The 15,333-nt window shown below is 42.9% G+C and overlaps 1 protein-coding gene across 6 annotated transcripts in view; it reads left to right on the plus strand.

Annotated features, from left to right (window-relative positions):
* Nucleotides 1-15,333, plus strand: part of sh3pxd2aa (SH3 and PX domains 2Aa) — a 109,280-nt gene that overhangs the window by 56,964 nt on the left and 36,983 nt on the right. For 4 of the 6 annotated variants that reach the window (XM_029452047.1, XM_029452121.1, XM_029452370.1 and 1 more), the window contains exons 6-8: nucleotides 2,862-2,887; nucleotides 10,107-10,151; nucleotides 14,002-14,130. In XM_029452047.1, coding sequence (XP_029307907.1) covers nucleotides 2,862-2,887; nucleotides 10,107-10,151; nucleotides 14,002-14,130 — 200 coding nt within the window. The remainder of the gene's footprint in view (nucleotides 1-2,861; nucleotides 2,888-10,106; nucleotides 10,152-14,001; nucleotides 14,131-15,333) is intronic. The other 2 variants (XM_029452200.1, XM_029452287.1) reach the window with 1 other exon arrangement.

Raw genomic sequence — 15,333 nt, forward strand, 5'->3', positions numbered from 1 at the left:
TTCCTTAATTCATACCAGATGTTTACCATTTCTGTACCATATATTAGTGTTTGTAAACCAGGCAGGCATCCAGGTTTATAAAGTTTATAAAGTCTGCTAGTTGCTGTAAAGGCCGTTGCCTGTTGAGCAGATGACCTGAATCCCTGCTTCCCTGTTAAGTCCTACTAGGGTGCACCAGAACAAGTGTTTTATGTTAGGATAGGAATTACCAGGAATAGAGGAAATGAATAAGAGTTTTCCTGTTAAGGCAAGCTTCTATGGCTAAGCAAAATTAGACCTCCAATTTCTAAAGTTGTGACATGAAAGTAACACTTATTTTGGAATGAAATGAAAGTAGTACCTATTTTTAGATGCCAAAATGTTGGCAATGCGTTTGATTGAGTCAGCAAAAGTTTGAGAATGGGTAAGAGAAGAGTACTGGGCAAATGGAAATGTGAACACAGCAGTTAACAGGGAATGTTTTATATTGGAAATATAAAACATTCCCTGCTCCCCCAACAGAGGATATCACCGTCTTTAATGCCACTGCGGCTGGCCGGGAGCGAAAAGGGCAAACAAATACCCTGCCAACTCTGAGGCTCGGTGTGTGCACAGCATACTTTCCACTTAGACACTCCGCAACACAACTCATTGGCCTTTGACTTAAATGTTATCCATTACCCATGTATTAGAGGGCATGTGTCCAGCATGGCTTGAGATGGATGCTTTGAGGGGAGGGTCCGAGTCCCGCTCTCTCTGTGTCCCACTTTGGTGACAATGAAGCATATTCTAGTTTCCAGCACACAGTGATCATGGTGGAGATGTCAGTATAAAGGCTTTATTCATCTTCTGTGGCCAGTCACAAAGACACAGACACATCAGATCACAGGGGGACTGGATGAAAGGATGGAGGAAAAGCGTACAAGCATAGTGACACTCTGAAATGAGACATGGCCTTGCTACTCATGCGTGTGTGTTGTCCTGTCTGCCCTTACACCGTCTTCTTGTAGAGGACTCATGTATCTGTGTGTATTCATGTGCACGGACAGAGTACTTAGAGTTCGTGTCGCAGCGAGTGCCCAGAGGAGGTTTTCATTAAACTCCTGCAGTGAGAGCCTTGACTGCTAGCTACCTCTGTCCTCCTGGTACTGCAGTGTCATGTTCTGAGTCTATTTGCTCTGCATCATACCTGACAAGATAAGAGCTCCCTCATTAATGAAACGGTATGTTTCACAAGGCCAACGAGGTCAATTGCTCCAATCAGCAATGGTCTTAAAGCTGGGTAGTTGCTGGTGAAACTTAAGGGAACATCCATTATTATTCACACATAGGCCACAATTATTTTATTTTGTTGGACAATATATTGTCCCAGAAATAATTGCGAAAAACAAGATTATTGTCATTCTGAGACCATTTTATGCCACTTATATAATGATAATATAATAGCATATAATGCAAGCACACCCTTTCAAAGAGCAATTAACTTTTAATTCACAAGAATATTCAGACTTTGGAATTGAAATGTGAAAAAATCATATCCTCAATAAATGAAACATAAATTAAATATAGCCACACAACCAAAACAATAGATCAAATGGACTCATGGACATGAGAGTCATGTAATATACTGTCAATCCAGTTTCTTAATGGTTAAGACCTTTGTTAAAAAAAGTGCAAAATAACAAAAATATTAGCTAAAAGTTAGATATAAGTAATAACAACACTGAGGACCATATGTCGATGACGTAAAAAAGATCGAAGCCATGTACATATATCATACGATAAGTCGATAACCTAATTATTGTGACAGGTCTAATTACACACACTTCCTGGTGGTGGGCACACGTTCACTTAGCATCCTCATCAATATGCGTACATACACCTACTCACCTCTGTTATCCTGATGCACCGGCAGCCATCAGCTGCAGGTCTGGTACTCCTCTTGAAATGAGAGTCATGTTGCTATTAGTCATCCACAAACCACTTCACCTTCTGTGCTCTACATCTCTTAATGCTGTCAGGGGGTTGATATTACTGCCTATATGGCGGTTATTTTTAAACGACAGAGGGTATGAGAGAGAAGGTTCTAGTGGGATTCTTCACTACAGCATGATGCTTTAGTTTTATGCCTGCGCCTGATTTGCAGCAGGATGACGTGGCTGCATTTGAGGTTAGATGAGGGTTTTGATTAGGCCTTGGGAAAGGACACATTGTTTCTGAGGAGCACAAGAGAAAGAGTACAGGAGGAGGAAGGAAGGAAGGAAGGAAGAGAAGGAGAATAAGGAGTGAGGATGGAGAGATTGTCAGGTCTGCGTTTCTATAAATAGCACAGTCTGTATTCACCGGATCTCTCCTTCGCTGTCTTTTTTAACTCAATGACATGGGCAGAGGCAGACATGCTCAGCGCAGCAAACCCCACACACAGCTCTGTGTCACCCCCCTTCTATAGCTTAGCTTTGTGGAATAATCCCGTTAGAATCCATTAAGTAAGGCTTCTTAAACTGATCCTCCTTCTTCCAAATGCGGGGAGAGGTCGTCTTCTTCTCTGACAGGGCGAGGGAGGGAGGGACGGAGGGAAGGAGTATAGGAAGAGGATGGTGGTGCCGGTTTGAAGTCACATGACTAATTTGTGTCTGTTGCGGGGAGTACGGGCAGCGAGCCAAAGTCATTCCTCCCTCTCTCTCCATCCTTCACTCTCCGCCTCTCTCCCTCTCTCCCTCAAACACATGCATTTGTTAGTGTGCTAAAGCCGATTGCATGCAGTTGCCAGCTTTTGCCGTTGAGGAGTGTCACAATCCATATGCAGTACCGCATGCTTTGTTGTTGCTTGAGGGGCATCTGCTGTCACTAACTATGTCCCTCTTGTGTTGCTTCTCCTTCAGGGACTATGGCTCCAAGCGCAAGTCGGGTAAGTCACCTGTTTACCTTCACTATCCATTCCAACAGCTCATTTCTCTTTCAACTTGTTGCTCTTAGAACCGCTCCTTAAGATCTGCGGGGGATGTTATCCTGCATGACGTATGACTCTGAAACTCTCTCTAAGACTTGTCTGTTATCCATGTGATGTCAATGTGTGGTTTGTTTACTTGTCCCGCTGCAGGACGCTGAATTGCTGTCGACTGTGTTTTGGGGTGGGCTCAAAAAGCTGTTAAGCCCCCTCCTTCTGGCCGTAAATTTGCCTCGTAATACACAGTGGGGTTTCAGATTAGCCTTTCTTTCGGGATGTCAAAATAGAGTCATTTTTGTTAAAGCGGAAGCATTAATCTCTGATGTGGCATTAGGGACGATTGAACGATTGTTTACCACTTTGGCTGAAGTTCTAAGCGAAGATTTTTGTATGACACATAATTCAATAAGAAAGAATGACTGAAACAGGGATACCCTTGAAGGTATGTGCTTGTAAGGGGCTTTGGATTTATCCTGATTTGTGTGGTCTAAGTCCTACGGACTTAAGAGGTAAACAAAAGCTGTAATACTTCCATTTGGTGCCACACATGAAATTCAGTAGAATATAGAGTGAATACATCCAACTATGAATGATCCTGAAGCTGTTCCACTGTATCCAACATGTGAATCCACGGCACACGTCAACAAGCCACTAAAAGACTTTTCATCCATTCATTAGCCATTTTAGCAAACGTATGGCTCTTGGAGGGTATTAGCTACAGTATAGCTGCTTAACAAAAGCATTGGTACATGTGATGCATCTGGGAACCCTGCATGCTTATGTCTGGGTAGACTGAGTCATACATCTTATGAATTATTAAAGAGGAAATAGCTTGTGTTTAATGGAGAATATGATTCTCTTTCTACAGATGCCCTAAAGGACTGCCTTGTCTCGATATTTAAGTAGCTTCAACGTTGTTTTTGGCAATGAGAATATCTTGAGATAGCTTTTGATAATGAGTAGGGATACAGCAATGCAAAAAGTAGTTCTTATGTTGTGGCCCCTTGATTTGTTTTAACCTCATTCATAAAAGCTTGCAGTTATGCGACTTCCTTCAAGTAAACAACTATGGAAATGGATGGTGAGTTAATGTTCGCACTAAAAGCACAGCAACTGTGTGACCCTCCTGCAAGCAATCAGTTAGTCCTGGCCTCAGAGGGCGCTCACTACCAATTCAATTACATCCACATTCCTCAAAGTGATTTGATTTCTTGGAAGCATATTGCTGCAGATAAGCCAGCTCGTGTTTTTTCTTTTCTTTTCTACATCCTCTTTGTGTGGCGCATTACGCTTTGAAACAGGTGGTTTTCATACCCTCTGTGTCAGACAACCTAAATCTTTGGGATGCTGCCCACTCCACTGACCCAGTGAGCTCTGCTACGGCCAGAAGTGACATTAAGTCGTGGCAACAGGTTGTCTATTTTAAAACCTCTGAGCAGTTACATAGCATCTGCAATGTGTCTATGAGTGTGAACTGAAGAAACACAGGGAGCGGGGCTCACTGTGGGGCTCTCTGCACCTGCAGTTCTTACAAAGAGCTTAACATGGTGTGATCAATTATATATCATCAGAAAACAAATATGCCATGATATGTTTTATATATATATACTGTATGTAGAGGTGACTGTTACGTTTGTAGATTGCACCTATAGCTATTCATGCTGTTCTTTGTGCTGCTCTCAGTGTAAATTCCTGAGATACTTTTGAAAGCTTCCTGTTGATAGTGTTCAAACAAATGGTTCAACATGTCACTTGTTTGCAGTGTGGAACAGCTAACATGGCACTGTTCAAGTACAAGAGAACACATCTACCAGCACCTTTAGCTAACAAGTTAACATGTTGTATCTTGTTCCTTTAAATTTAAACAGAAGTGTATTTTTATTATTGAGGAGTTATGTGATGTAACTATGCATCTTGCATACAAACAGCTGGGAACAGGGACAGTGTGTCTTGTCTTGTCACGGTGAGGTTGGCTATAAGGAGATCCATACCAAAACCTGTTCACCGTCCGCATCTAGCAACCCACGCTGTGGCCGCAGACTCTGTACAGATGTGGTGGGGGGATGAGTGAACTGCTGTTTGTCACAACAGCTAAATGAACATTCACAACATATAGCACAAACTGTTGTTTAGTAACTTGTCTGCTTGTGTGTGGATTAAACAGATGAGATGCTTCTTGCTAACTTGTGAGCTGTGTCCCCCTGCTTTCAGTCTGTATGCTGACCTCACCCCCTCCTGCCTCCAGCATTATGCTTGCAAAATGTTGAACTGTTTCTTTAAGTGTCTTTTGAGTGGAGTTTTTTTTCATTCTGTCTGTTCAGGCCATGTTGACTTTTGGTGCTTCCAACATCTGCTGCTTTTCTGTTATTTCCAAACACATTTTTTGTTGTCGCTACTGGAAAGATAAATGAACCGGAGTGTTTAGTGGAAGCTTCTGAAGAATCAGGGGATGTTGGGAGCAGCACATGTAAACTCAAAGTTGTGTAATATCAAGTCTAGAGAAGAGATTCACAACATGCAACTGCAATTTGGATTTTAAGACAATGTGACGATAACATTTTTGACAGTGCAGCTGAAACAATTTAAATCATTCCATCTAATAATTCAAAAGAATCTGAATCTTTAAAATATGACCGTTGTTTTTTTGCGGCCTCCCAACAGAAAGCAAATACTGATTCATCTCGCCTCAAGCGAGCGGAGGACATCGATGTTTTTTTCTAACATAGTGTTGGGAATTTTGGGGTAACAGCTCTGTGCTCCCCAGTGCAGAGGGAGCTCGTACTCCTCCATGTGAGAGCCAGATTGAGAGGGAACGGAGGAGGGTGCTGTTTGGGCTGCAGAGGCCACGGGGGTTCAGTGACTGTCAGGCAGGCGCTGGTTTGTTTACGTGGCACAATGGATAAGATTTCAGACTGACGTCAGAATGGCCGCTTTTATTTACATGGAGAAGGGTTGTGTCTTAATATGTGTGTGTGTGATTTTACAAGTGTAGGGTTAGTGGGAAGCTTGTGTTTGTTCAGGTCTGTTAAGCCGTCTGTGCTCATCAGGATCTTGTTTGCAGCATCAGGAACTCCTCTGTCCATAGACACTTGTATTTGACACTTACACCCTCCATTACCTGCCTACCTACCTATGTGGACTTTTATACATTTAATATGACACTGAGCACTTAATTGCAGCAATAATAATGTCAGCACATGTTATCGCGCAATGTTCAAGATACAGTAAAGTGAGTATTGATTCAGGCAGAAGAATATGTAATTGTCTTTATAGCCATGAGGCTTAGCAACCTCATATGACAGAGCAGTTGGAGTTCTTCCCTGGGGAGTAACAGGGTTTATTTTTTGTATTACAAGTTTTCTGAAATTGTACGTCATCTTATTAAGTATCTGCTAACTTGCTTACATTTCCGCGACAGAAATGTGAACATTGGATAAAGCCAGGTTCAAAATTCTTCTTTCATTTTGTTCACATATTAGAGTCAAAGGTTTTTACAGAGGGGATTTTGGATATCTCACTCCTTGAACGAGGAAAATACTGGAATATAATGTTAAATAAATCCGGCTCTGAACGATATATAAACAAACTCCTCAGTAAAACCCTTCATAATATAGACAGGAGTGAAACTGGAAAGGGTTAGTGTTGGTATGTGGAGTAGTAGAGAAAATGTCCTTTAAAGATATATATTGTAAAATTCCATATATTTTGCAATACACTACGTGTGAATAGAGTAAACACTTTGTGCTAACAGATATCACCATGACACTTCCTCAATTGATTACTTACAGTAAGACAATTATTTTTTGCTATACAAGTTTTCTGAAATCTAATGCTAACTTTCGGTTTAGGAGAAATAAACACCTCAAAATCTCAAAATTGAGCAGTGCATGAACAACGATGTTAATGCACTGTGAAGTTAGTGAGTGAAGCACAGCGCGAGAGAACAGGAAGGAAGGAGAGTTTGGAGAACCCAGACATGACAGTGGTCCCTGTGGAACAGATGTGGCCTGTGATGTGACTTGACCTCACCCTGAAGCGAGCACCCACACCATGTTACTCTCACAGCCCGCTTTAGGAACTGTTTGTCATTGCTAACGGCTGCATCTTGCCAGCATTGTGTCAAGGCTAAAGCAGAGGGCCCTCTTACCGTCGCTCCCCCCCACAGCTCTGATTGCACACAAATGTCATTTGTCACCACAAACATTTGTGTCACAGTCAGGGATGAATTGTCTCGTGTCTGTAGTTCTTCCCCTCTTCTTGTTAAACACTGTATCAATACTAGTTAGCTTCTGCCTGTGGTTTGACATCGTTAGCGTTGGTGTCACTCTCGGCTGCTGCGCTTTTTCACAAGTGTCGAATCAATACTGGTTAGCTGTAATTTGTTATTGGTCGCCTTTGTCTTGGTGTCAGGTGACAAGAATTTAATATCGAAGCTCCTGACTGTGGTGGCAGCAGCTACAGCTGTGTGGATGTATTCAGGGAGCGCCGTCATGAGGCCGGAGGTTCATTCCGGCTGTTTTATTAGAATTGACTTTGTTGAACTATTCATACGGTTCAAATGTTACTTTCTCCATGTTTGTAGTTTGTTTTTGTAGATAAGACGACACAGTGAGTACATCTTGTTGATGATTACTCTCTCCTGTGTCTGCTCCACCCAGATGACACGTTGTAATGTGGAGCTTCTCTATCTCCACTCTTTCAGCTTTTCTCTTTATCTCTCACACTTTTCAAAGACACACCCGTGATGTTGTTACAGTGTCCCATAGCACCCCAAAGACAAAGACTTTCTCTCTTCTCATTACTGATGATTTGAACGTTGTGGAGCCCAGTAAAAGGTCAGTGAGGGAGATGTTTGTCATGTTGCCATGTAGTTCTAGGGATGGCAATGTTGTTGGTCAGTGTGTCAGTCTGTGTGTCGGTGCACCAGACATTCATGGTCCCCAGGGAAAGAATCCTCCCGATTTTTCATCTCGCGCCACCTGCAGGTGAACACCTTCATTTGTTCCCTCAAATGAGGAATCTATACACTTCAATTAGTAAAACATTCATGCAAATTAATAGTTTATTTGCGCTGGGGATCAACAAAGGTGTATCCTAATAAAGATACTTTAAATTGTGGCTTCTTTAAAATCCCTTAAATTGATTGTACATGGTGAAGGAGTTTATCTGCCACACACAAGAGAGAAGGTTGTGCACAAATGAAGTATTCTGGGAGTATGAGTTTGTCATTTTAGTCCTAGACATGTTAATCCAAGGGAGGCTATAGAGACTCAGCACAGTTCAGGTTTGGAAACATCAACAGTCATTTAGGGGCCCTATTAGAAAACCATGGAGCATATCTTTAAGGTTTTTGTGATCTCCAAAGCTGCAGAAACACCATATACATAGATACCTAATTAAAACAAAACACAATCTACTAAGGTACTCAACAGAAAAAACAGATAGATGGCTAATAAGCCCCTCTAATCCAAACCTAGAAAGAAGGATTTCAGACAGGCCATAGTTCACCGTCCCTCGGCCCTCAATTGAGTAATGGAGACGTTTGGGGTCAGAATTCTAGGAAAATTACCCACAGCAGCAAAAGGACAGAGAAAACACTGCTGATTCTGCAGGGTTATGGCGTCATCACCCAAACCTGAAAGGAATTAAGCATCTGTATGTGTGTGTGTAGTTGTATGGAGGGGGTGCGGGTTAGCATGTAGGGCCCAGAGTGGAGTTAATATCAATCAGATGTTGAGCGCAACACTGAGAGCAGCCGGGTGGGTAATAATCACGGTAGGGTGTTAGTGAGCGGGGTTTGACCCTGGCTGACCTGGGACCAGTCTGTATCCCTCCCACAGGGGCCAACATCAATCCAGCAAAGCTCCTGAGGCTCTGCTGGAGAGCGAGAGGGGATTTGGCTTTTATTATCTCACGTGAGTCAACGGAGAGGAGCTGTCGGCTTCACAACAGGGGCAGCGCTCGCCAGGATCATGAAGTATGAAAACGTGGTCTCTTCAAAAGAGGACTTGGTTTTTTTAGGAAACCGCCCTATTTTCACATTGTTAAATGTTGAACATTTTCCATGGGTTTTCACTGTTTTCATGGACCCTAGAGTGATAAAACGAGTTGCACTTGTTAAAGGCAGTTTAATGCAGCTTTAAGGTGTCTACAGTCTACACAAATAAGAATTGTGAGCTGATTTAGTGAAGCTGTGTTTAGCCTGCTAAATCCAGTCCGTCCAGTTTGACGTTTGGTTGAAAGAGAACCTCCCATGTTGCTTGTTTATACTGGAAATATCTGCAGACATCTAAATTCATGCTCCTTTTTCTCGTATGTTAATATTAACATACATTAACAAAGCAGTCAATCTTGTTTCAACAGCCTGTTTTATGAAAATGTGTGGAAATCTGTGTGGATATTTCACCCTACAGGCATATGCCCACACATTTTCATAAAACAGGCTGTTGAAACAAGATTGACTGCTTTTAAATAAGTGAAGTACTTCATTAAAAGATGGTTTTAAGTCAACAAGCATACAGTATGTGATGATGGACATTCTTTGTAGTGTTGTACAGGACATTCCTTCTTGTCCTCAGCAGCCTGCCCTGCCCCGGTCCTGTCCCAGTTCATTTAGCTGTGTCCCAAATCAATCTTTGAATCATGGCTTCCTTGAGATACACCAGGGTAGCTTTATATGCTGCATCACCAGCTCCTATGTCCCTGTCTTCTGTGATGCATGGAGTTTAATTTCCTGGTTGGAGTCTGAGATGCTTCTTTGAAGAAGGGGGGCAGGAACGACTTTAGAAGTAGCTGACGCCCGTCTCAGACATTCCAGGAGGTCCTGATAGAGCGAGGGAAGAAATGGAGAAAGATATGAAGAGATGGAGGAACGGGGATCATGGGAACGGTGGAGCGAGCGTCTCTCAGTCTAAAGGAGGGAGGGTTTGAGTTGTTACCATAACAGTGGCCAGTCACTTGCCCTCAGATGCACTTTATTGTCTTCAGCATCACTGAGCTTAAGAACACAGGCCACACTTTGAGGAGTAGGACCAGACTTTGGATCCAATTTATCTCTGCCTCTTGGCATCTTGTGTTCAGTAGATGTGATAAAGGTGTGCTTCACCATACTGTGGCTTCTGCATGCTGTCCAACTGAATAATCTCTCTCTGCTTCTCTCCTTCCTTCTCTCCGTCTGCAGTATGGATGTACGGCTTTACAGACAGCCCGAGGAAAGAGGCCTCAGGTAGCCTTGTGTGTCTATGTCAACATGTTGAATATGCATGCACTACTGTGAGAGCGGCAGCTGCATCCCTTTAGCTTTTCAGTTTATTTCTTTTCACACTTCAGCTTTCTCTCAACATCTGCTTTGCATGCGCTGTCCTCAGCCTCTCCTTCCACCCGTCTGCTCAAGTTCAGCCTCTCTCTCTCTCTGCACTCTATCCATCCATCCCTGCAGAGCTGGTTGGCCAACAACAGCCGGGCACATTGCCAGAGGGCCAGAACATGAACTTTAGTTCTGCATGTGGCAAAGCGCCTTAGACTGAAATGAGGTGTCAGGTCTGGTTCTTTATGTTTGTCTGCAACATGGCTGTAGATCACTGCCTGTGACCTCATTCAACTGTGGGTGTACAGTAAAGGAATGATGAGTCGAGAGCGGAAAAATGGAATCGTAATTATCGCTATTGCAAATAAACATCCCAGGAAATAACTTGTTTTCCATATAAACACACAATTTGACAAACATACAATCACAGATTCGCCCATCTGGTGAACATTTAACTAAAGACACAGATATGTTTCCTTCCATTAGACTATCAGTGTGTCAGGAGCAGTTTAGAACAACAAAGACAAATCCCCTTTGAACAGACTTAGTCAAACAAAAAATGACAATATTTCAAGTGTGTAGAACTTGGAAGGAAACCGCTTCCCTAATTTCAACAAGAAATCTTGTGCAATAAAGGTATTGGAGTATTGAAAGACAGAATGTAACAGGTCTTTAGGATTCATGGTATTTCTTAACAAGGCGTGGTTGCCATTACAACAGTATAAAGCGTTTAAATAGCTGGATCTGTGCTGCTTTATTACCTCAGGCTCACTTTGATTGCTCCCTTCACATAGACTGCTTTCGTTCCGCACAATATGTTCCTTTTCTTTATTTCACCTCCTGGGAGAATGCTAACGAAAGACGGAGATGAATGCCCAGCTTCACCCAGTGGGGAACTGAGGTTATGAGCGTTCCCTGCCTGTTTATTTGAGTAACAACATGTAGAGATGCTTAATTGTGTTTTAAGCACTGCGCAAAAGCTTCAGCCTACTTTTTATTCTCCCAGGCTGCTTAAATACACGAGTGCACTGCAACCTATTTCATTCTCATTAAACTGTGAAGATATAGTGTTGAGATGTACTCAGTAAACACTGGACCTCATGTTGGTTCTTAGCAAGGGAGATCTTCTGGTACATCTCAAAGGACAGTGGCATCTAATGTGCAGGATTTGCACAGCTTAATTCTTACAATACAATTCATGTTCAAGGTCCAATCCCATTTACAACATGACAAAGAGGCTGACTGCAGAGATTTCACCGTCTCAGATAGTCGTAAGTGGGAAGATGGAGAGATTTTCTGACAAAGTATGCCGCTTACTTTTCTTCTCAGCCGCAGTAATTAGGCAGCGCTCGGGTCTGTGCTCATCAGAGACTCCGAGTGATTTCTGTATCGTGTCATTGTTGGTGCCGAAGTGCCTTTTCCCTTTATGTCTGATACTTATTTTCTTTTTTTAACATTAGTAGCAGCATCCTCCATATCTCTTTGCCAACATGTGTCTGTTTTTGTCTGATAGAGGTCAGAAGCTATCCAGGTGCCAGGAATTTGGTTCTTTAGGACACAAAAGAATTGTAGTGTTGATGCAGCCAAAGTTAGAGTAAGTGTAGTTCAACGTTATTTGCTTTCTTTCTAAGAGTTGGACGAGAGTATTTGCTGGAGGCAGGAGGTGGTTAATGACAGCAGGGGAAACAGCTAGTCTGGGTCAACCCAAAGTTCCAAAAATATGCTCATCAACACCTCTAAGGTGAAAAGAATGGAGCCTTGAATGAAGGGCCTTGCTCAGGGGCACAATGATGGCAGCCCTGGTATTGAACTCACAACCATCAGGTGCTGTATTTGGAGGCTTTACCACTAGACCACTTGATCACCACCACCCATATACTCATACATCCAGGCATTATGGTTCCACACCTGGCAACCTCAAGTCTTCAGTCCAGGAGTCTTGTTGTCTGGAGCCTGGCCCCGCCCAACACATAGTTCCAGAACGTTCTGTTTGTGAATAAACAAATGAGATTCAACATGTTAATTACTGAGCTTTCGAGGTGCTTGCAGGCATATTTGTTAATTTTGTAAAGAGACAGTTTTCCTTTGCTTCCAGTCTTAATTACTTATCGAGGCTAATCGATCTTCTTCACTTCACTTTGAAAAGAACACACATAAGCGAGATTCCTTTAAAAGGTAACTTCATTCTAAATCCATTTTTTTTGCGTTAATATATTACATATTACATGTCCCCTTCTGACATGTCAATTGATCTTGGCCTTATTTTACATTGTTCATTGCAATAGTTTTTTCATTTCTCCAGAGAAAATACAGTAATTCTGTTGTCGAGAACATCTGTGAAAAATACCTCATACAGCAAGGGGGTGCACTACACCTCTGACCTACGAGGTAACAGCACGTTCATGTTAAAGTCACTGTCACTGCTTTCAATTTCGTCCAGCGAGGAATATGTTTGGGATAGTGCGATTGATGATATCAACTTCTGTTCCAGGTGAACGTCAACTATTATATCTCGGCATTAAAACTTCTTAAAAGGTTTTGCAGTTGTGAAGAGGCTGTGTTCAAGCTAAAAGGGTTATCCAATGTTATCCCAACCTTAACCCGTCATGTGCTGATGTTGAAAGAACATGGGAAAAAATGGCAACTCAAAGTTCATGATAGCAATCAGTGAAACGTTAAAATACAGTTTTTGTCCAATATCAATGTTCTGTTTAGAGATTTGGTTGAATTCATTGAATGATTTGTTAGGATCAGCTTTTGGACACATCTTTGGACTATCTCAACATAAATAAATATGTGATTTTTCATCTATTCTACCGCGTTTTTTGGCCACAAGATCCATTTATTTGTTAATATTGTATAAATGTTCTGTCCCTGATCACATCACTGATACAGAGAACACAAAACACAACAGAATGTGTAATCAGCGTGGGTCATCTTTCTGTGGCAAAACAAGCCAATGAGAGTGTCTGCAACTCATATCATCACGCTCCATGTGAACTCAGTAAATGAAATCACTGCTGGCACTGAAAAGGTTAAACATCAGAGAGAAGGAGAGAGAGAAAACAGAGTGGCCTAACCCCAAGTGAAATGCTTTCTTCTTTTGTTTCACATAAACATGGTCCCAGCCTCCTTCCCTGTTTCTCTCTCTTTCCTTCTCGCTCGTCCACTCATATGTTTCTATTTAAGGCCAGCAGTGCCGACTACCATGATTGGTGTGTTCACCCCCCCTCCCGCCCCGCCGTCCAACGGCTGGCTCCCAGAGGCAGTGGAGGGGAGGCCTTTCCTCTCAACCGCACTGTTGATTTTCCACAGGGAAACTTCACCATTCTTCCACTCATTCTCTCCCCAGTCTTCCCCTCCAACCATTAGCAGCTCCTCCGCTTCTCCTTTCTCTTTTTCACTTATCTGTTTCCTTCTTTTTGGATCGTAAAGTTTGGTTCAGGTCATGGATCCACTTTAGGTGCGTGATGCAGCCCCCGCACACATTTTCAGCCCGTTCCCTCCTTTTGTTTTGATTCCTTCCGATGCTCCTCAGTCCTTTGCTGTGGGCCGGGGGTCGACTCAGCTATATGGCCAGACGTTTGGAACTATGCAGCCAAGTTGTGCGCTCGCGTTCTGATTGGTCAGGGAGGAACAGCGGCAGTCAGCGGGGGTTGGCCGATGGCGGCATACCGGATGCACAGCGGCAGCAGTGTAGTTGGTTGCGGGGGACGATCTCGGGGTGCCACGGCGGGCAGGTGGCTGACAGCATGTTTCTTCCCCTCAGGGATTGACAGCTCGGAGCCCATGGTGCTGGAGCAGTACGTGGCCGTGGCCAACTATGAGAGGCAAGAGAACTCGGAGATCAGCCTCAAGGCCGGCGAAACGGTGGACGTGATTGAGAAGAGCGAAAGTGGTGAGTGAACTCTTGTTTTGTTTATGTGCCAAGCATGACTCTGCTGAAATCTGACAACCATCCACACACTGACATCCCATAACAGATCATTGTTATTAACATATGTTGAGTGAAAAGCAGGATAAAAACGTTGCTTTATTAAAAATTGACATGCTGTTAGAACTGCCTGACATTTGGTTTCTTCCTTCCTGTTTGTATAACCCACTGTCTGAGGACACATTAGTAGGGTACGCATATTGTTCACGTATACAGAGAGGCATGCTCACTCAGCACCTCTCTGCCTCCCTTCTCTTCATTTTACTCCCTTCTTCTCTAACCCCTTTTGTCCGCAAGAGTCCCCCACTCTAGCCTCTCTCCCGCTCCTCTGCTCTCCCTCAGTCTCTCCCCTCTTCTCCAAATCTCCCAGTCTCCTATCTGGGCCTTGGCACCACCTGGAGGAGCTGTTTGGCTGGCAGCAGTCACTGTGGAGGAGAGGCAGTGTTATGCCTTGAGGCCAGTCTCTTGCAGTTTGCAACAAGAATGTCAAGTAAAGTCATTCTTAGCGCTGTCTTCAACTAAAGCAATTGTAATTCTAATCGATTAATTGATTTAATTGAGTTTTGTCACAAAGAATCATGCAAAGGTACCTCTTTAACTCTTGTGTTAACTCACAGATGTGCTCATAAGTTTCTTGGAAATAAGTAATTCAGCATTAAAAAAAGCATAGAAATGACTAATTGACTAAAGACACTATGACTAATTAGTCGACTAATCAACTAAGAAGGGGCAGTCCTCGTCATTTTCCAACTGATGATGAGAAGATGAGAGTTGATTGTTGGAACAGGAGACAAAAGGTGTAATGTAAAATGAGTGTGTAAAGTAACATCCAGTATGCACATAGTGAACTACAGTGACAGTATTTGACTAACTATGTCGATCAACTGAACACTGATAGTATTTACATCCCCAAGAGATGCTGCACTTCACCTTGCCTCCCCTCTGTCAAAAATTCTATTTAGCAATCCCAGAGTTGGATTTTCCAAGCAAGCAGCCACTGACAGCCAGCAGCTTGCACAACTCAAGAGAGCTCAGCAGAAAACCTGGCCCAAAAAGCCCACTTCCCCATCGTTATCTCCGCTCTTATCTATACACTTATTATGTGCGTGAATTCTATGAGATATCTTGGCTTGCACATCTTTGAGTGATTATGTGCCTTGATGAGTC

This window comes from Cottoperca gobio, chromosome 1, assembly GCF_900634415.1.
Source record: "Cottoperca gobio chromosome 1, fCotGob3.1, whole genome shotgun sequence".
In the NCBI taxonomy this organism is placed as follows: Eukaryota; Metazoa; Chordata; class Actinopteri; order Perciformes; family Bovichtidae; genus Cottoperca; species Cottoperca gobio.